The sequence below is a fragment of the Varanus komodoensis genome, unplaced genomic scaffold (assembly GCF_004798865.1).
Source record: "Varanus komodoensis strain SLA01 unplaced genomic scaffold, ASM479886v1 scaffold2, whole genome shotgun sequence".
NCBI classification, from domain to species: Eukaryota; Metazoa; Chordata; class Lepidosauria; order Squamata; family Varanidae; genus Varanus; species Varanus komodoensis.
This window is the reverse complement of record NW_025335568.1, coordinates 59,614,915-59,636,104: the sequence shown is the minus strand read 5'-3', so window position 1 is coordinate 59,636,104 and position 21,190 is coordinate 59,614,915. Positions and strand designations below refer to the sequence as shown.

Sequence of the window (21,190 nt, the reverse complement as noted above, 5' to 3'; positions counted from 1 at the left end):
CCAGTCATCCAACTCATTTATAATGGAAAATCAGCATGGCAGAGTGGGTAGTCATGGGCTGAGGGAAAGTTTTGTGTAAATCACTGTCCTTCACTCTAGCCAACTTCCTGCAGTTCCTGTGAAGAAAAATGTGCTACCCTGAGCTCCTACTAAGAAAGGAAGGATGCAAATATACTAGTTAAATAAAACTTAGGACTTATAAAATGGCCTTATACTGACTCGGTCTGTGTGTCTTTCCCATTTGCTTAGATGATTTCAAATATATTTTGAAATTAACCAAAACAAAAAACCTGAGGCATGCCATTCTTTAAAACTCCGAAGAGCAGATTTACACCCTACTTTCTTCTATAACCATTGCTTTGCTTTTCTCCCTTGCCACTCTCCACTTCCATCAGATAAAAGAAAGACTTCAAGAAAAGCCCTGCATATAACTGTATGGAGCCCAAACAACTTTGCTAAACCCTGCCACAGAAAAGTTAACACAGAACACTCAATCCTTAAAGGCAGCCTAAGGAAAAAAATAGATAAATAGAAAAAATGTACTTGGTTTTTAGCAGCTCAAGTTTTGCGATGAATGTTTTGCCAATGAACATGCTTTGCAAAAGAGAGTCAGCCTCCCTCCTAGTGGGAGTGTCAATATGTAAGCTGTTACTTCCTCCCACTCTCCCCATTTACTCAGAATCTTACTCCCCCACAGCTTGTGATCCGCTGTTAGGAGTCCCTGGGTTGTGGTAGTAGATGTTCAGTTTTTAACCATACACGCAATCTGAAATATGGCTGCGATGTTTGTTGTTCATTAGAAAGCAGCATGCCCTTATGCCAAACCTTCAGGTGGGATTCCAAGTGCAAACCTAACGGAAATATTAATCCATAGCATAGCACGTAGTTACTAGCTCTCATAATTAGTTAATATAATTAAGTCAGTGTGCCACAATTCCATCCTAGTCAAATAACGAGTAACTAGCAAAGCAGGCAGACAGACAAGGAAAGGGCCGTTTCAGATCCTATTTTTTCAAAGCCAAGAATATTTGAAGAATTCAGAATTCGTTTCTCTCAACACTGAGTAATTTACAAAGTCTCCACCCATCAGGTATTAGGGGGATGGACTTTTCTATCAGACACCTTTTATCTCCCCTCCCCATTAAGCACCGAACAGGTTACAGAGCGGGTCTGTGAGATCCTTACTGATTTTACAGGCAGGGGTATTTGCCCCGCAGTGTATCAAATGGGACTTTCGGAGCTTCACGTCAAATATTATTACGAAAGTATCAATGAGAGTGAGCTGGGTCAACACTTGCGCCTAAAGGACGCGGCCAGCTGTTGTGTCCCCTAAGCGAAGTTTTTAAAGGGGATCTTTAGAGAGCGGGGGTTACACCTTACCAACATAACTTCAGGCCACCGGGTTTCTCATCTGTAATCAGCACCCCGAAATTAGTTGTCAGCCATTCATCCCTCTTCAGATTAGCCTAAAAAATTGCAACGCGCTCTGCACAAGCGCCTCCGCCAACTCCGCCTCCACGTGTGTAGCGGGAAGTGCAAAACTCGTATTTGTAACGGGCGCCAGAAATGAAACTCGTTCTCTGCCCAGATCATTGGTCCGGGTCACGTTACCGGCTGATTTCAAATTCTGTGACAGCGTTTTTTTTTTTTTTTAAGGGAAACAGGAAGTTTCTCTCTTTGATCTATGACATGCCGGGGCACACGCCTTTTCACTCAATAGCTTTCCTCCAGCCCCGCCTGTATGCCCCCGCGCCCGCCGCCCTTAATAACCGGTTGCAAAAGGTGCCAGAGACCCCATCCACACAACTTTGTCGCTTTTCGGATCCCTTGACTGCCTCTCATTCATTGCAAACCACTAAAACTTAACTCGTTTGCTTCTGCCCACTTGAAGGTTTCATGTTCACACAGCAAGAACAGTAAGCAACGAACCTGGGGGCGGTGTTCTGGTAATATAGCCAGCAATATTTGGGGGAAGGAAGTTGGGTGTTTGGGGCAGGAAGTTTCCTCTTAAGCCTGAAACTAATGCATTCCTTCACTCTTAGCAAGAAACCCATATTCCTTAATTGTGCTGTCAAGGTTTGTGGAGGGGTCCCCCGCTCCGTTTTACTCCCCCTTCCAAATTCATCGAATACTGTCAGTTTAAAACTCTCAGACACGATAAGCTTGCAACAGTTGCGTGTAAGGCGAAAAGTCCATACCTTAGATGGGCAGCAAGTTTTGCTAGCAAGTTGAAAAGACATCATTGGTTAAAAAAAAAAACAAAACTCGCTAGCTTGCTTGCTAAGGCTACATTCTGTCCAAGCTTATCTGTCAATAAATGTCACTGCACTCACTTTAGACTTTTAGCAGATCTACTTTCACAGTGGCCAGAAATTACTCTCTCATTTGACTATTATATGCCTATTTTTAAAGCACCTATAATCAGTGTGGCTTGTTCTTTCAATTCTTGCCTTGTTAGCTCCGTTTGCTCTCCATTTATACTCTATGGTTTGCAATCAGTAAACAGAGGTTTATTTTTGGTCTCACATTCCATCTAGAATGTGCAGTGAGTTTCTTTAGGTGCCATAGCTTAAAAGACCACATCACAGGCACTTAAAAGGTCTTATTCATGAAATAAGATTTCCAGTTCTTTTTCTGAAATCCCCAATTTAAAGAACTTCAGGCAGCAGGGCTGGCATAACACTTCTGCCTGAGACCATGGAAAACCTCTACCGTAAAGATGAGGAACCTTTGGACTTCCAGATGTTGTACTGCAACTCCCATCAGCCCTAGCCAGCATAACCAATAGGCAGGGCTGATAATAGCTGCAGTCCAGTATCATCTGAAGGATCATAGCCCTCCTCCAAAAGTTGAGAATAGAAAATGTGCTAGGCAGAACAATATTCTGATGAATTATAAATAAGGCAATTTTATAGGTTCATAGTAATCCAAGCACATTAGTTTTCTGGCCATTTTTGCATCACCCAGAAACGGGAAATATGCAACAAAATGTATCAAACATGCAGGTGTTGATTATAGGCTTAGAAATGACTTAGAAATGCACATAGAAATGACTCACTGAAATAGAAATCTCACACCGTAAGTGGGAAAAACTGTGATCAGCTAACCCATGTGCTGCTTTGGCTTGTGTCCATGTTGATGGATAACCACTGCTTTTCCATTTTTTAAATATCTTTTATCTTTAAACCAGACTTGGACATCCTGAATTTGGACTGTCCTTTGTAAAGGCTACCATGGAGCAACAGTAGTTATCTTTCCAAAAGTCTGGATAGTGGATTTAATTTGTGGGGAGGGGGAAATAAGCAAGTTTTAATTTAAACCTGCTTTAGGCAACTTAACAGAACCAGGGTAGAGAGTGAAAAGTTCTTGAGATGTTGAAGGACCACATGCCAGGTCAAAAAGTAGCTGATATTGGTTTCTCTTAGATTAGGGTCATGCAGAGGCCCTGTGCTCAGTCCCTTAATATATTCTAAAAGTAACTGAAACTCTTCAGGGAAAATGACTAAAAAATAATTGTGCTGCAGCACCATTAAGTTCACAAATAGTATGCAATTACAAGGCTCTAGCCAAATGCAGTTCCTGGATTAATAAATACTTAGATATACTGAGCAGTATACAACAGGGTTGTTCCACTAATGCAAATTATATCACATTAAAGTACTTTAATATAATACAAGTAATAGCTTTGCATGGCAGATTTTCCAGGGAGACCCACCACACAAGCTAATGCTATTGGCATTACACTAGGTGTTTTTTAGTCTAGCACAATATAATTTGCACTGTTATTCAAAATGTTATAATTTGAGTAACATTTCCTCTAGTGATATGACAGGCTTATTAGGATTACATACTCTAAGAGGACTAAAATTCCTCTTTAAAAAGCAGCACTTCCATGTAACCTTTTATTCCTTTGGGGGCATGGATTCATTTTTGCAACTTTCAATACCACCGTACTTCCTGAGGTTTTGTCCCTAAATCACAATACAGACAGACCCAGGTTACAAATCAGTTCCATTCCTGAGAAAACAGAAATTTGTCTCTTAGTTAAATCTGTATGCAAGTCGGATCGTGTATAGTTGGCCCTCCACATTCATGGGGTTTAGGGGTGCAGGACCCCCATGAAAATAAAACAACCCACAAATATCTCTACCCCCACATCTCACCAGTGCTTCCCTTTTTGCAGCAGGGAAATTCCTGAGAAATTTCCCTCTCTGGATGGGTGGGGCAGGACAGCATGCTTTTGAGGCCTCCCTCTCTACCCTTTCACTTCCTCTTTATGTTGATACTTTGGAATCCTTCCCTCTTTTCCCTTAAATTAAACCTTGCTGCTTTCCCGGCACCCTAAACAAGCACAACCTTCAACAATGCTCAGTTCACTGAGGGCAAAGAAGCAACAAATAAACTAACTAGGGCAGCCACCATGTCCAATTCCCCCTCCCCTCCCATATTATGCCCCATGGAACAATATTATGCTGTGTGTAGACTCAAGTCACAATTCTGCCTATTATTTTATGTGCTGGCAGCAGTGGATTTCCAGGGTCCCAAGCAGGGAGAGGGCTTTCTTACACCTGCTCCCTGTTCCTTTCAAGTGGGAATAACAGGAATGTAACCTGGAACTTTCTGTGTGTCTTCCTCTGACCTATGTAGGGGAAACACATGTGCTTAACATCAGGGCACAGGAAAAGTTATAGCTTTCATTTTAAAAAAATGTAAACCACTTTAAGGCGGCTTTCTCTTTAGAGGCAGTATCAAAATGTTTAAAGTAAATAGTAAATATAAAAGGAATGACCATGGCACATGATGGCAGTTTTCAGTGCTAGCCCTGCACTTCTTGTAATGTCATGTTGTAAGCCGCCCCGAGGTTTCGGCAAGGGGCGGCATAGAAATGTTATAATAGTAATAATAATAATAATAATAATAATAATAATAATAATAATGAGGAGAAAGGCATCAATGAGAACACACTGCAGTTCCAGGGGCTCATTTCAGAGAATGAGCAAATTCTTTCTCTTCATTATCCCAAAGTAGCATCTCTATCATTCTCCTACCTATACTGAAGAAGTATAGGTGATATAAGAAGCATAGGATGCTGCATGTTTTGCTTGTTTTGAGCAATTTGAAACATATATGCAAATCAGGCTTCACAGAAGCAGCTAAGCTTGGCTTTGCGTCTTTTTGCCCTCAGAGGTTTCATCCATTCCGTCTGCCGTCTGCATAGCTTTGATACAATTAGAAATGATTAATCAACTGCCTGGTCCAGTGACGCTGGGTGGAAAAAAGGCTGACAAATTACTTCCAGATGGTTTATTTGCTAAATATATTATCAAGGTGTTTTGCAGCAGTGTTGCTGGGGTGTGTTCATTTTTTGTTTCTTAAACAAACTTTGTTTACAAAAAAGTAAATGCATTACTTTGCACAGGCATATCAATCATCCAACAATATATAAATTTCTGTTTATCACTCTCAAAACGTAAAAGGGGAATGAAAAATGTATTCAAAGTGTGAACTTGAAAGTGAAGCCGACCTCATTTATGTGTCTTTCGTTTAATGTCAAATACTGCATCAGTACCGGCATTTGGTCATGTGGTTATGTTAAATTCATGTTATTGCTTTCACGAAACCATTGACTGTGGATTTCCCAGTAGCAAAGGAGCAAGTCTTAGTAGTCCACGGACTGGCATTTTCAATGGCTTGAATTTCAGAAGCAGTTCTGAGAAGCTTGCACTACCTAGGAGAATAAAGCAGGGAAAGTAATCACATCTGCAGATAAAATGCACATATCAAAATTATGAATTTTGGAAGTAGAAAGGTGGCCTCACCCACTTTAGAAATTTGGCTCTCCTGTACCATATATAAACTACATACTAACCAAGAGCCACATTTTATCTGCATTGCCAATAACTAATTCTATCTCTTATAACATAAGGTAATACCACAAGAGCCTATCAGTTATTCTATTCACAGATAAAGTAACACAGCACTTCGTTTTGTTTTTTCAGCTTTTTTGTTGAAAGATGGAAAAACTTGCATCTTAATGGTTTGATAGTATAAAACAACTTCCAGGGTTCCTAAATGCTTGGGGCAAGATGGGTCAACTGTTCAAAGCTACATGGTTTTACCAAGTTGGCTGGTTTATTTTAAATAAAGAAATGAATTATAATTTTACCTTCCAGGCCTCCAGCTACAAGTTGTCCCAGAGTTGGGACTGAATGGTATACAAGGAAGCAGGCCAACATACTTAGCTGAGAGTCATCAGTAGGCTGTCCACTTAAATAGGAGTGCAAGCAGACATCACCACCAGCTACAACACACAATGAGAGCGGATCAGATTAGATTTAGTCATCAAATGATGTACGGCGGGGGGGGGGGTTGCTTCTGTTTCCAGTTCCAGCAAAACGGCTGTGACTTTTTCCAGGATACGCCATTCCATGCCCTCTAGTTTAACCCTTCTCATTCTGTCAGCATTTTGTCATCACTGAAGGTACTCATGTCTCAAGGGGCTGTCTTTTTGCTGCCCGCTCTCTATTTGTCTTTACAATTGCACCTCACTTTCAAATTCAAGGATTTTCAGGATGAAACAAAACCACCTGTGGATATACTGAATACAATGATGAAATATAGATGCGGAACAGAGACAAGCAAAGGAACACTCATACTTTTATCTGTGGACATATCGGTTTCCTGCTCTGACATCTCTTTCAGGGGGCAGGGGGGAGGGCAAAGCTGCTTCAGTAAGGCAAACCCTTTCATTCTTGCAGCAAAAAAGCCCTTTTGCATGGAATGGTGGGGAAAGGCAGCTTCAAAGCAATTATTGCTGGTGATCTTCCTAACAAGCTGAAGATGCCTGACAGCATCACTACCTCACTGGCTTTAGGACACTGAGATAGTTCACTACACTACCTGCTGAACTTTAGCAACCTCCTCACCATTCCTTCAGTTGTTGTTAGTTGCAAAGTCGTGTCTGACCCATCGTGACCCCATGGACAACATTCCTCCAGGCCTTCCTGTCCTCCATCTCCCAGAGTCCACTTAAACTTCAGTGACTCCATCTAGCCACCTCATTCTCTGCCATCCCCATCTTCTTTTGCCGTCTATTGTTCCCAGCATTAGGCTCTTCTCCAGTGAGTCCTTCCTTCTCATTAGGTGGCCAAAGTATTTGAGTTTCATTTTCGGTATCTGGCCTTCTAAAGAGCAGTCAGGGTTGGTCACTTCTAAGACTGACTGGTTTGATTGCCTTGCAGTCCAAGGGATTCACAGGAGTCTCCTCCAGCACCAAAATTCAAAGGCCTCAATTCTTTGGTGCTCAGCCTTCCTTATGGTCCAACTTTCACAGCCATACATTGCAACTGGGAAAACCATAGCCTTGACTATACACACTTTTGTTGGCAGGGTGATGTCTCTGCTTTTTGTATGCTGTCTAGATTTGCCATAGCTTTCCTCCCTAGGAGCAAGTGTCTTTTAATTTCTTGGCTGCGGCCCCTGTCTGTGATGATCTTGGAGCACAGGAAAATAAAATGTGTCACTACCTCCATTTCTTCCCCATCTATTTGCCAGGAAGTGAGAGGACCAGATGCCATGATCTTAGTTTTCTTAATGTTGAGTTTCAAGCCAACTTTTGCACTCTCCTCCTTCACCTGCATCAAGAGGCTCTTTAGTTCCTCTTCACTTTCTGCCATTAGAGTGGTATCAACTGCATGTCTGAGGTTGTTGATATTTCTCCCAGCAATCTTAATTCCAACTGGTGAATCATCTAGCCCTGGTTTTCTCATGTGCTCTGCATATAAGTTAAATAGGCAGGGAAACAGTATACAGCCTTGCCAAACAACTTTCTCAATTTTGAACCAATCAGTGGTTCCATGTCCAGTTCTCACTGTTGCTTCTTGAATTCCTTCAGTATGGTCCATCAAATGCAGATGCTCACCTACCAGGCAGTCTTTTCAGCATCCTGCAAAGAATCTTTTGACTTCTGAGGCTTCTAATTTTTAAGCTGTGATTTTTTGTGTGTACCTGGATTTTGTTTGTTTTATGCCCTCTTTTTCCTTTGCTTTTCCTGTTGTAATATATCTTAGGATATATTGATATGAGGTGCTCAAAGAATATTTAAACTGAAGGTAGTAGTGGAAGGAATAAATACTGTCAAAAGCTGACAGAAGCAGTTTTTAAAGAAAAAGAACTACTTCAAATCATAGTGTGAACAGAGTAGCTGTTTTACTTTGCAACCAAATTAAATGGGAAAAGGAGTTCATGCTCTTGACTTAGTAGTGAATCAGTGAAGCAGAAAAGGGAAACTAAAATTATCAAGGGACTGCTGCAACTGACAAGAGAACTGACGTGGTATAGTGCTTAGACCCTGAAACCACCATGTCTTCTTGTGTTGTCTGAACCCAACAGTAGCACTTGCTGGAGGACCCAAGCAAGAGGCTGCTAATGCACTGACACACCACTAGTGGGTTTCTCATAGGCTTCCAGATGACTACTAGGGGAACAGAATACTGGACTAGTTTGGTCTTCAGTCTGATCCAGCATAATACCTGTCAGGGTGCAGAACTTGATAGATTCATCAAACAAGTAGTGACTTTTACCTTGTAGCCACTGGTCCAGTGTATTATCAATAGAACACTTCATCACAGGTAAAAACTCTGAGTTCATGAAGAGCCCCAGGTGTGGATTTTTCCTCATTCTCTCCTGGTGACTTCTGGAATTAAAAAATTCTAGAACCAACTTTATTTGCCACAAGTCAAATGTCTCCGACATTTCTCTTTTTTCTAATCTTCTTACAGCCTAGTAGAAAAGGAAACAGAATAAATTAACAGTGTAGGGAAAAAACTACATTTCTCCTACATAGCTTTGGTGATTCGATTCTTCTGTGATGAGTCATTCATACAAACATATCCATAGCTTGAAATCAAGATCAAACAATAGGAAATATACTAATGAACCACAGAAGGAATATACAGAAACCAGGTGACAGTTCCCTATACAAAGGGATTGCATAAATACACTCCTTCAAAGCAGAATATGAAACATGTTGATGTTTTTTCATTGTTAGAAATGCACTGAGGAATTGCTTCTGCTTTTTAATTTTTTAAAAAATGGAGCAGGGAAATAAACCATCGTGTGCACAAGCAAACTTGGTGGTAGTGAAGAACTTCACAGCATCCTTTACCTGGTCAATTGCAATATAAGCCGGCAGCATCTCTGGATTCTCCTGCGTCACACATTCATACAGGATAGATGAGAAAAGATCAAACACTTCCTGTTTCTGGGAAGGGAAAAAAGAGGCAATTCAACCAGGGCAGACCATGCATGGCATCTACTGGTGACTGTTGTTACTTGCCTGATAACCTCACCAAACTCTGTCATGGTCAATATTTTCAGCTAGGAGGTGTATCTCTCTGCTCAAACTTTCCTTTCTTTGTTAAAAAAATAATTCTATACAAATACAAAATACCTTTGGTGAGAAACCATTCCAATCGGAGGTGCTACTTTAATTTCTCCCAGGGCCAGAAGAGGGTACACCCCAAACTGAAGTAGCCAGGGCAGTATTCTCTCTCTCTTGTCCCCCTTTACTTTCATTTCCCTTCTCTCCTTGCAATCTCTATCTGCCTGAAATGAAGCAGTCCATGGAGAAAAATCCAATCTCATCCTACATCACCAAATCACAGTGGAAATGCAACAGATGAGGATTGTGGCCACAAAGAAAGGCAATGAAAAGTCAGATCAGGCACATGGGTTGGATAGGTCCCCACTGCTGTTTTCAGGTCTTCCTGATGCCTTAGAACAGTTTAAGATGACCTTCCCAATTCACCTATGCATAAGGAAATTTTGAATTTCATTCTAAAATAGCATCTTATATTATTACATCCTTAATTGTGAAGCTGTATCATGGGCAAGCCAGAATATATGTCTCTGGATGGTCAGTAGCTTTAAATATAACTTGCACAACCACAAGAACCTCAATAAATGCCTAACCAGAGCTGCTCTGAATCAGACCAAAGGCCTATCTAGTCCAGCATTCTGTTTCCCACAGTTGTAAAAAGATACCTCTGGGAAGGCCACAAGGAATGCATGAAGACAACAGCCCTCTCTCCACTCTTCCCTAACACCTAATATTCACTGACATGCTGCCTACGAAATTGGACAGGGCAGAGTACATATTTATTTATTATTTATTTAAAATTTCTTATATACTGTCTGATTATTATAAAATCTCAAGACAATTTACAAAAAAAAAAGGATTCAGTGGAATTCAGGAATGCCAGGAATGTTATCCATCAGCAGAGATTTGGCAAAATATAAATTGGGGTGCTCCAACACGCAGCCCGAGGCCTTGTTCTTCAGCCCTCTTGTCACTTGGAGCCTGCCGTTCCTCTCCTGTCTGGATCCCAGCGATGGCATGGACATAGTTATGGCAAGCTCTTGCAAGGACACCAGCCCATAAGAGCTTGCATTTACAGCTGAATATTTTTACAAAGAAATATTTTAATACATATTGAACTGTCCTCTAAACTTGCGTTTATCTCCTTGCTTTGATGATGCACAGTTTGTACTCTAAAGCATCAAACCATTTGAAAATATGTATCATGAAAATCATCATCATTACTAAGGCACAACCCTACCGCCACCCCACTTCCCCAGCTCAGTGTACACCCAACAACGTACTTGCCCCATATTTGTAGCTGGTTTGCAAAAGTAGTCAGCAAATGAGAGCAGCGCAGGATCTGATGTGAAAGCTGAAATAGCTTCTGGCTGAAATTAAAGTGACATTTTAAATTATTTCCTTTTCTGTTGTGCTTTATGGGAAACTGCCATTTACACAAAACTTCCTCACTGCAACCTGTCACTTTGCTGACAAAGGGCATGAACTTCTTGGCCAAAAAAAATCCATGGAAAAAGTTATTATCTTGGAACAAAAGGATCTGCCCTGACTTTGATTTATTGATTTTATTTAATGGGCTTTAAAACTACCTTTTGGGATAAGTGATCTGTCTGGTGTGATTTAAAAGATTCAGTAAAGGACTACACAAAGCAACATTAAAATATTAACTTATCATACAATCACAAGGAAGAACAACAGCATATGAATCAATACAGCGGGTAAAACAAGAAGTTAAAAAGAACAGCAGATAAAACAGTTATAGCATCACAAAAACCACCTAAACAATTACTGGAATAAAATTGTCTTTAGAAGCCAACTTAAGCCCAAGAAATGAATTTAAGTGTGGAGGCTATTCCAGAGTTGTGAGGTCATTTATTGTTAGGCATTTATTTATTAGATTTTAGCCCACCCCACTAGCCACATGGCTCCCTGGGCTGGTTACCACAGAAGAGTTGTATGCGGCTAAAACAATACTTGCTACTTTAACACAGCCAACATAGCAAAACTATATAATCTGAATCCTTCTAGAATGAAGGAAACCATTTAAATTTCCTCAAAAGCGGTTAAAAGCTGCACAGGTTATTCACATGTATGTATGATGCCATAGTGGCCAACACTGAGGAGTCTGGAATCTTCCCAGTGAAATCTGTAACCAAATGACTGCTGCAGCCTGATGCTCTTTACCCAAACCTTGTTCAGGAAGACTTTTTCTGCCTCCAGCATTCAGCCAATGTAGTACTTTGTCAGTTCTTGACCAGTTTAGGATTTCAAGCCATGATTTTCTGTCCCCACACCCCCAGACACACAAATGCAAAGCAACTTTTGCCAGTATCTTCTCTGAATTCCCTTTTGAGCATTCCATCAAAATGTGCTTTAATTTTTGAATGGCAACTGGGATTTCCAGCCCTCTAGCAAATATCCACAAATCAATTCAAAGTGCTTTGAATCAATTCAAAGTGCAAATGCAAACACTTTCAAGCCTGCCAAAATGTCTGTAAGATACCCAAACTCATTGTTTCAACTACTAGCACTGAAGAATGACTGGAAGGCAGCAAATGTGCACGTTCTGCTTCTTAACACGACAATGGCACAGAAGCTACCTTGAATGCCCTGGCATCTGCATTGCGATGAGTGACCGTCTGTGCTAGCAGGCTTCGCCAACCCATTGGATCTTCCTTGTATGAAAGTTGCCCAGCTCTCAACTTTACATACAGAACGCCATCTTTTGAAAGAATTGATCTGAGAAACGGGGGGGGGGGGGTAAAATGGATGCAATTATTCAAATGCTTCTTCAGTTTAATAAGTTATATAAATGGTCATCTATTCTGCTATTACACCAGGGACACTTTATAGCATTGCACTAAGTATTATACATTTCCCCTAGGTTTTCTTCCCAGGTTTGCTTATATGAAGCACCATTTGTTTTTCAGTTTTATTTACCTGGTACATTTATACCCAGCCTTTCTTCTATCGTGGTTCTCAAGGAACTGGCCACAGGGGCTCGAGGTATTCTCCCATCCAGACACTGACCAAACCCAGCCCTACTTAGCTTCAGCAAAGTGGCTACATTGCATGCCCTTTAGAAGATGCAAGAATGTGTGACAAGACTCTATAGATAAATAAGCCAAAAGAGAAGTGAGAGCAATGGGGATGGCCAAGGAATACAGCCCATAACTGAAGATAATGGAGTGATCCCCAAAGTATTTTAGGAAGAGGATTCAGATTTTATCGAGCAGTTCTAGGAGATTTTTTTCTTAGCAAATTATTAACTATTTGGAGGACAAGAACACTATTTTGATGGGTTAACTGGCTATCTGCCTTATTGCTTCCATTCCTTTGAGTCATTTGATTTTACTATTCCCATACACCACCCCACTGATATATTGGCATGCATGAAAGGCAAATAAAGGGAGTTTGTAGTCCTGTTTCTTGCTTCTCTTGCATTAACCTTGCTCCAGAGATTGTGCTGAATTCTTTTGTCTGCTCTGATATTCAGAATGGAATCCAAGCATGTTCCACACATCAGAGAGAACTGTTAAGTTAGGTGGACAGGACTGTTGGTTTAAAAAAAAAAAGTTAAAAGCTCCATACTTGATTCAGCACCACCGAGTAGACAAAACTTTGCAAACAAGATTTGGTAAAAACCGCAGGGACACCTCAGATTTGGATTCTGGTGTGTCTGCAGAGAGCTGTAATTGTAGAGCACTGTGAAAGCAGGCAAAACCTTCAGCATGACTACTCACTTTAGGTGGTTAGTGCCTTTGCTTAAATCAATCAGCAGTTCCCAGTATCGTGGGCCTTTCACTCTGATCTAGAAATATAAAAATAGTTCAGCTATACAAAAAAAATGATATATATTGGTTAGGAGCCAAAGAACCACAGATGGTGCTACTCCTAAGTCCTCTCCCCCCCACCCCCCACAGGCTCCTGCAAAGCACCCCCCCACACACACACACACAGAGTCAGGGGATCTCTAGAACCATGACACACAAAAAAGGTGCGGGGATGGAGCCCAGCCACTTAACATAGCAGAAATCTGTTATCACAGCTCACTTAAAAATTTAACTGGTGTTCTATATATAGAAAAATGCTTTTCTCTTTTATTTAGCTATTTCTATACCAATGCAGCTTGAGACAAATTACTAGCACAATATATCTGCAGAAGAGGAACTAACCGAACACTGAAAATATTAAAACTGTAACTGCTTTCCCATCCCCGCTCCATTAACTCTGTGGCCTTTGTGCATTAATATACAATCTTGGTCATGCCTCTAGGTTGCAGCAAGATATACTAAACAGAACATAGGGCCTATTAAGCTGGCAATGAAGTCATTTCCCATCTGTCCAGCCTCAGCATGGCTACAACCTGAGGTTAGAATGGCTTGCAGTGAAATAATGGATGTGCAAATGTAAAAGAAGTATAAAAGATAATTAACAAGCAGTAATTTCAAAGCTGTCTATTTGGAACTTTAAAAATATTTTAATTGTGTTGATTCAAATTAGTTACCATTTGCAACAAAGAGGCTTCAGTCTCAGGAGCAAAGCGAGGGACAGACAGTGCTTTGTGCTACTCATTAATTCACGAGATGCTTCTTCAGCCCTGAAGCATAGTATTTTGTGCCAGGCTACCTGGCTTATTTGCATCCCATGAAGTCGGACTGCTGCATACCTGCTTCAGCAAGTGAAGTTCTGGGAGGAGGGTGGGTGCCATTAATTCTTCTGTTGTCTCTTCATACCACTGAGTTCCCTTTGTAAAAACAAAACACTTTAGGCAAAAAATATTCTGATGTGTAATGACAGAAAGTGTGCTATAACTCAATTAACACGGGATTGGTTCCTGGATCCGGGAGGTCATCAACGCCTCTTTGAAGGACGGCCGGGTGCCTGCCCCTCTAAAGGAGGCGGTGGTCAGGCCGGTCCTAAAGAAGGTGTCCCTGGATCCAGAGATGGCTGTCAATTACAGTGGTCAACATCCTGTTTTTGGGCAAGGTGCTGGAGCGGGTGGTGGCGGGACAACTCCAAGCTCTCTTGGATGAGACTGATTATCTAATCCCATTTCAGTCTGGCTTCAGACCCGGGTATGGTATTGAATCTGCCTTGGTTGCCCTGTATGATGACCTGTGCAGGGAGAGAGACAGGGGGAGTGCGTCCCTGCTGGTTCTCCTGGACCTCTCAGCAGCTTTCGATACCATCGACCATGGTATCCTTCTGGATAGGCTAAGGTGGCTGGGAGTAGGAGGCACTGCTTGGCAGTGGTGGTTGGCTGGGGGACTTTACCTCTGCGCCATGGCAGTTATGCCATGGAGTTCTGCAGGGGTCTATTCTGTCCCCCTTGCTCTTCAACATCTACATGAAACCGCTGGGAGAGGTCATCAGGAGGTGTGGGCTGCGGAATCATCAGTGCACTGATAATACCCAGCTCTACCTCTTGTTTTCCACCAATCCAGGTGAGGCAGTGGCTGTTCTGAACCGGTGTCTGGCCGAGGTAATGGCCTGGATGAGGGCCAATAAACTGAAGCTCAATCCAGACAAGATGGAGGTCCTGCTGGTAGGTGGCTTGAACTCCTGGGTAGGTGACTTGGATCTTGTCCTGAATGGGGTTGCACTCCCTCAAAAGGACAGGGTCCGCAGCTTGGGAGTGCTCCTCAACCCGGAGCTGACTTTGGAAGCTCAAGTGTCGACGGTGACGAGGAGCGCTTTCCATCAGCTTCGGCTGATCCATCAGCTGCGTCCCTACCTGGAGGACGACTGCCTAGCGACAGTGACACATGCACTGGTTACTTCCCGGTTGGATTTCTGTAATGCGCTCTATGTGGGGCTGCCCTTGAAGACAGTCCGGATACTTCAGATGGTGCAAAATAAAGCAGCCAGGTTGCTGACGAAGACTGGGCGTTATTCTCATATAAGCCCAGTCCTCTACCAGCTTCACTGGCTTCCCATCGAAGTCTGGGCTCAATTCAAGGTGTTGGTAATTACTTATAAAGCCCTTAACGGCTTGGGACCCAGATACTTGAAGGAACGCCTGCAGCCATATTTGCCCTCCCGGCCCTTGAGATCGGCAACAGGGGCTCTCCTCCGGGAGCCTTCCGTAAGAGCTATCAGGAAGCAAAGTACCCGGAGGAGGGTCTTCTCTTGGTGGTGCCCCATCTGTGGAATGCGCTCCCCAGAGAGGTCCACCTGGCACCGTTATTGTTTTTCAGCACCAGGCCAAGACCTTTTTATTCAAACAGTATTTTAATAATCTTTAATATTTATAGTTTTAATTATGCAGCCAGTGTGTTTCCAAGTTTTAACTGCAATTTGTAATTCTACTTGTTTTATTTATTTGTGTTGTGAGCCGTCCTGAGGCTGTGTAGCAGTGGGGATGGCATATAAAAACTTTAAATAAACAAACAAACAAACAAACAAACTCAGACCTATTTTCTTAATTGAAGTCTTCTGCTTCATGGCAACTCTGTTTGCATTGTAGTAAAGGAAGGCTGAGCACCAAAGAATTGAGGCCTTTGAATTGTGGTGCTGGAGGAGACTCCTGTGAGTCCCTTGGACCGCAAGGCGATCAACCCGGTCAGTCCTAGAGGAGATCAACCCTGACTGCTCTTTAGAAGGCCAGATACTGAAGATGAAACTCAAATACTTTGGCCACCTAATGAGAAGGAAGGACTCCCTGGAGAAGAGCCTAATGCTGGGAACAATAGATGGCAAAAGAAGAAGGGGACGGCAGAGGATGAAGTGGCTGGATGGAGTCACTGAGGCAGTTGGTGTGAGCTTGGGTGGACTCCGGGGGATGGTGGAAGGCCTGGAGGAGTGTTGTCCATGGGGTCACGATGGGTCGGACACAACTTCACGACTAACAACAACAACAACCATCCACCATCATCCCCAGCCAGAATTCTAATTACTGCTTTCCACATTAAGACAAACAGCATAGTAAGTTCATCTTATTCTATGTAATTTGGGAATATACCTGTTAAGATCAACCTTGCCCAACCTGGTACCTTTCAGATGTGTTGGACCACAGCTCTCATCACCCTCAGCCTGCAAACCAATGGTAATGCTGGCTATGGGTAATTGGCGTGGTATTCCAACATATCTGGAGGGCAGCAAGCCAAGAAAGGCTAAATCTGACACTGAATAAACCAAAATAACTCAGGTGAATGAAGGTTCCCTGTTTAGAACTGCTCTCAACATGGGAAGCTGCTGGGACTGCACTTTCTTCACATTGTAGCACACCTGCAGGCCTTGCTTCTTGTACGCTACAGAATATGCTCCATATGCTCCAATTCATATACTCTGCTGGGGCTGAAACAGGGAAGCAGTGGCACAAGATTAGACTGAGAACCTGCAAGGTACTCAGTATCATGAAGTACTCACTACCACCTGCAAGGTACTCATCCTGGGAGCAATGTGCTGATAGAATGGTATATAAAAATCTTTAATAAATAAGTTAATAAATAATATCCAAGCTGGGAGGCAGGTTGGCAGCAATAAGCTTCTAAATCCTTCCAATTCCTGTCCTCTCCTCATGATGGATGCTCCCTGTTCCACTTGCTTGCGCATAATTGTTGACGAGTAGATAATATTGCTCTGAAACATTGCTGCTGTTATGTGCCGTCCACCTGTCTTTAATTCATGGTCACCCTAGGAATGAAAGCCCTCCAGAATGTCTTATCCATCAGGATGCTAGGCACTGTAGGACTTTCTTGTGTCTAAACTTGAATGTAATTGTACCCTTAATATATTTTTGAGTGTGCAAAGTTCTCTTCACATTTTCTCTCCATAGAGGGAACATGAAATCCTTTTTTCAAACTCTGAGGAGATTTGATTTCCTAACTCCAAAGAACAAGCATAATTTACCAGGTCTCTCCATTCCAGCAATACCACACAATAAGGTATTGGCTTAGTAGCGGAGGACAATTTAGGAGAAGATTGTCTCCCCACTCTGAAATGTCCTTTCCTGACCCCATTTTTTTGTAAATGCCTGCTGCCCCACAGAATCTACCTACCTTGTAGGTAACCTCAAGTAGTGCATAGCAAGGGGTGTCTGTATCCACATCCACCGGGACAAGGAGCCTGGGCTCTGCTGCCAGCACATAAAGATGCCGCAAGGCCTGAAGGTGATACCTGCATGGAAAGAGAACGGAAGATACCCTGTCTTCTGAGATCCACCAAAGAGGGCTTGCTTAAAGATTCTTCCTCTTAAAGGAGGCTTGGAGGGATATGAGGTACAGCCTTTTCAGGGTTGGAGCTCATTCTGCAGAATTATGACCCTTGTTAGCCTAAGCATTTCTGTTCAGGAGAGTTTTCAGAGGGTTACAAACATCTTCTAAATAGTAATTCTGCAGTTTATTTAAAATGACACAATTTAGAATTAGTTCCAGGACTGGGGCTGGGAATAGGAAAGGACTTGTCCTCCCTGATGTCAGCCTCTTCTCTTATATGTTGCTAGACACAAAGGGAGGAAATTTGTTCCATTCCCTTACATTGGACAGATTTGACAAAAGTCTTGAAAATTTTATTAAGGCTTTTAGGATTTTAGGGGGTAGGTTTCCACAGATGGCACAAGTTAAGTATTGAACTTAATCATGCTGTTAATGAATGTCTCTGGCCCCCAAAGGTTCAATGGGACTACGCCAAAAACACAGGATTTTGAAGACCTGAATTCAAGTCAGTCCCTTTTGTGATATGCATTTCATTGTGCAAAGACACATTTGTGAAATCTACCTAAATCATATGCCAAGGCTGCACAGAAGTCAGCCTGACCAGTGCACTGAAACAGAGCACCCTTGGTACAGAACATCCAGTTCTCCAGACCAAACTATTTTTGGCATTTTTCTTTTAACTATCTGTTGGTTAAGTCTTACCTATTGTCAGTGCTGTGAACTGGGAAATGAGGGTAGAGTGCACAGAGAAGAGCAGCAATTGAAGAATTAGAAGTGCTCAGTGAGTACCTACAAAGAAAAAAGCTTTTTTCAGGCAATAAAGAGCATGGAATTACTGTTCTTATCCCTGCAGAGCAGAGATCAAAGCTAGATCAAGCAATCTGGTGCCCTTCAGATGTTCTGGAAAATTATTTAATGCCCCACAAGCATTGGTTAGGGATGATGGAGTTATAATACAGAATATCTGTGGGGCCCCAGGCTATCTACCCTTGAATGTTATGGATTTTCAGGGTCATAATTAAGGATGCTTGTAATCTTCACTTCCAAATTCCACACGAAGGAAATACCATCAAGGAAAAGCTGCAAGGAGCTGCTTGGCCTAATACTGTGTGTTGTAACGGGGAACAGTTTCTTCAGAAAGGTCTTTCACAGGTCTGTTACCCAATATGCTTTTAACCGGAGTTGCCAGGGACTAAACCCAGGACTTCTGCATACTAACAGTGTGTGTTCAGCCCCTCTCAGCTGGCTTGTGTTAACACATCATGTGCACGAAGGAATATTGAACCATTTGTTTTGCATCCTACAACCAGGCTTTTAAAAAAGGAATTTGAAATTACTAGAGCAGGAAACCATGCAACTGTCTAAAGCAGTAAAGCTCCACTTTCTAACTACTGCAATTTCTATTCACTCATTCAAGCTTTTGTCCAAGTGCTGTTCGTGCATTTTGCTAGGCCACATCCTAAGGACAGGACAGCTGGTTTCTTAAAAATAAATGAGTTAGAGACTGAAGTCCTTGTAAGACTGACAGTTACCCCAAATACCAGTTTCTGTACTTGCACAGAAATTTTGTGGACATGAAAAACACACACATCTTTGTTTGCAGCCATAATGAATACAAAGGCATTGTTCTTTTAACAGTTGCTAATGTTTGCTACCTAGCTGGTTATATGCATGCTGACATTAAAGGAGTTATCTTTGAAACAATGCATTACCTTCCTCCTCCCAAAAAGAGGAGTCCAAGAGCCATATGATGTGCCATATGGAATCCATAGTTCATCTCCCCACCAGTCTTCTTGTGCATGAAACGACAGAGCTGGAGGACCTTCAAGTTTCCAGATCCTGCCATCACCATTGCAAGGGAGAGCAACACGACACTCAGACAGGTTTCCAAGTTATAGTGACCAGCCTTAATATACACAGAGGAGAGAACTTGTCAGTTTCACATGCAATCATTTTAGTTAAGCTCCTAAGGCAGGTCAGGCATACAGTGCCAAATTTAGGAAAAAGCCTTACTGAAAAAAGTTCATCCTTCAGCATTGCCCTTGCAACTCTATCAGGACTTATTTTCAGGTAAGGGATATTGAACTTCAGGCCTATGGGCCAGATCCAGCTTGACTGGCAGCCCATTGCAGTCCTCCAGGGTTCCCCAGAGGCTCAACCTCTTTATCCTGGGCTCATCCTTTCCCCTAATAGCCAATTAGGGGCTTGTCAGCTTTTCAATGGCGTTCCCATTTTAAAGGTTGAAATCCCTCTCATAATGCCTAGTTCCACTTAAAGCTCTTAAGTGACAATATGATGGTATTTTGATTTTGCCTCCACTCCATTTTGCCTTTAACCAGACACAGTACAATTCCTGAGAACTTCTCTGGGACTGAAAGAGGCTCAATATCCCAGTACTGCCTTTTAAAAAATTTAGTTTCAGCAATGCACCGTACTATGTAAGGCCTACCAGCTTCATTCCCAAATTCTTTGTCCCAATGAATTTAGCATAACTAAACTGATTGAAGTTAGATCAGGATGTATTGATGGATCTGAGTGATATGCAGTAGACAAGCAAGAGTTTCCCAGTTGCTTAAGGATGGTAATGTTGTTTTTGCTGTTTATACTTTTCATGGTTTCCCAATTAATTAAAAAGGCATCACCACCACCGAAAAGAAGAAAGCTGGTGGGAAAACCAGGAAAGGATTCTGAGCTCAGTTCTGGTACTGAAAAAGAATGATTCCATATTCACTCTATATCTGCCTTCCACAAACCACTATTTTGCTCTCAGCTGCGGACCTTGGCATTCTTGTTTGAAGTCTGCCAAGCCAGGAAATCCCATTACAAGAACACTTTCCTTGCAACTTGATAGAAGTTACTACCCTAAAGATTAAGTACAGCACTATGATATCAAGCAGCCCATTTCTCTGTGGATGCTTTCCCTGGTTTGACCTACCCAAAAGTTACCTGAGATTTTCCAGATGCAATATAAACATTTATCATTTTTTTCATCCAAGGCAGTTTCAAATGAGTAATAACCAATGTAACTGAGTCAGCTTTTGAAATCCATACTTTTAGGGGATGATTCAATTCTTCATGGTTTTATTCTTCTGCCCCTCCCATACCCTGTACTGAGAATATGGAAATTTCCTACCACAAACCTCTCTCCTCCATCAGCCTCCCTCCCACTGGTGGAAACCTACAATCACCTGAGTTCCGTGTAGGTTTACTGCAGCATCCTGAATTGCACCCTGTGCATTTTAATTGCACATGTATTAAAATAGCCATGACCCATCCTGTGCATAAGTCAAAGAGCAATTTAGAGAGTTACTACCAAGGTCACCCACTGGCTGAAAAAGGGTTTGAGTCTAGGTCTCCTTAGTCGCAATGTAACAGTTTAACACAGCCTTCCCCAATCTGGTGCCTTCCAGAAGTCTTGGACTGCAACTCCCATCATTCTGACTTACCAGGTTCAATGGGACTTAGTTCCAGATAACTATATGTAACAAAGGTGTTGAACCTCAGTCCCTCAGGCCAAATCCCAGATGGCCACACCCTCTTCTCCAGGAACGATGGGTATTACAACCAACACCTAGAGGCCCTGAGGTTCCCAGACATGAATCCTGGCCATGTGCACAACCGACTATCCTTGGAAGAAGCATCCTCTAAATCT

General features: G+C 42.2%; 1 protein-coding gene across 3 annotated transcripts in view; it reads right to left on the bottom strand.

The window, feature by feature from the left end:
• Positions 1-5,289: 5,289 nt before the first annotated feature.
• The window catches only part of ANAPC1 (anaphase promoting complex subunit 1), a 64,082-nt gene continuing 48,181 nt past the window's right edge, over positions 5,290-21,190 (bottom strand). For 2 of the 3 annotated variants that reach the window (XM_044428903.1, XM_044428904.1), the window contains exons 38-48: positions 19,251-19,444; positions 18,241-18,327; positions 17,383-17,500; positions 14,049-14,126; positions 13,123-13,190; positions 11,980-12,118; positions 10,663-10,749; positions 9,167-9,262; positions 8,583-8,781; positions 6,167-6,301; positions 5,290-5,728 (exon numbers count right to left, since the gene is read on the bottom strand). In XM_044428903.1, coding sequence (XP_044284838.1) covers positions 5,613-5,728; positions 6,167-6,301; positions 8,583-8,781; positions 9,167-9,262; positions 10,663-10,749; positions 11,980-12,118; positions 13,123-13,190; positions 14,049-14,126; positions 17,383-17,500; positions 18,241-18,327; positions 19,251-19,444 — 1,317 coding nt within the window. In that variant the 3' untranslated portion in view covers positions 5,290-5,612. Of the gene's footprint in view, positions 5,729-6,166; positions 6,302-8,582; positions 8,782-9,166; positions 9,263-10,662; positions 10,750-11,979; positions 12,119-13,122; positions 13,191-14,048; positions 14,127-17,382; positions 17,501-18,240; positions 18,328-19,250; positions 19,445-21,190 lie in introns of those variants that run through there. The other variant, XM_044428905.1, reaches the window with a different exon arrangement.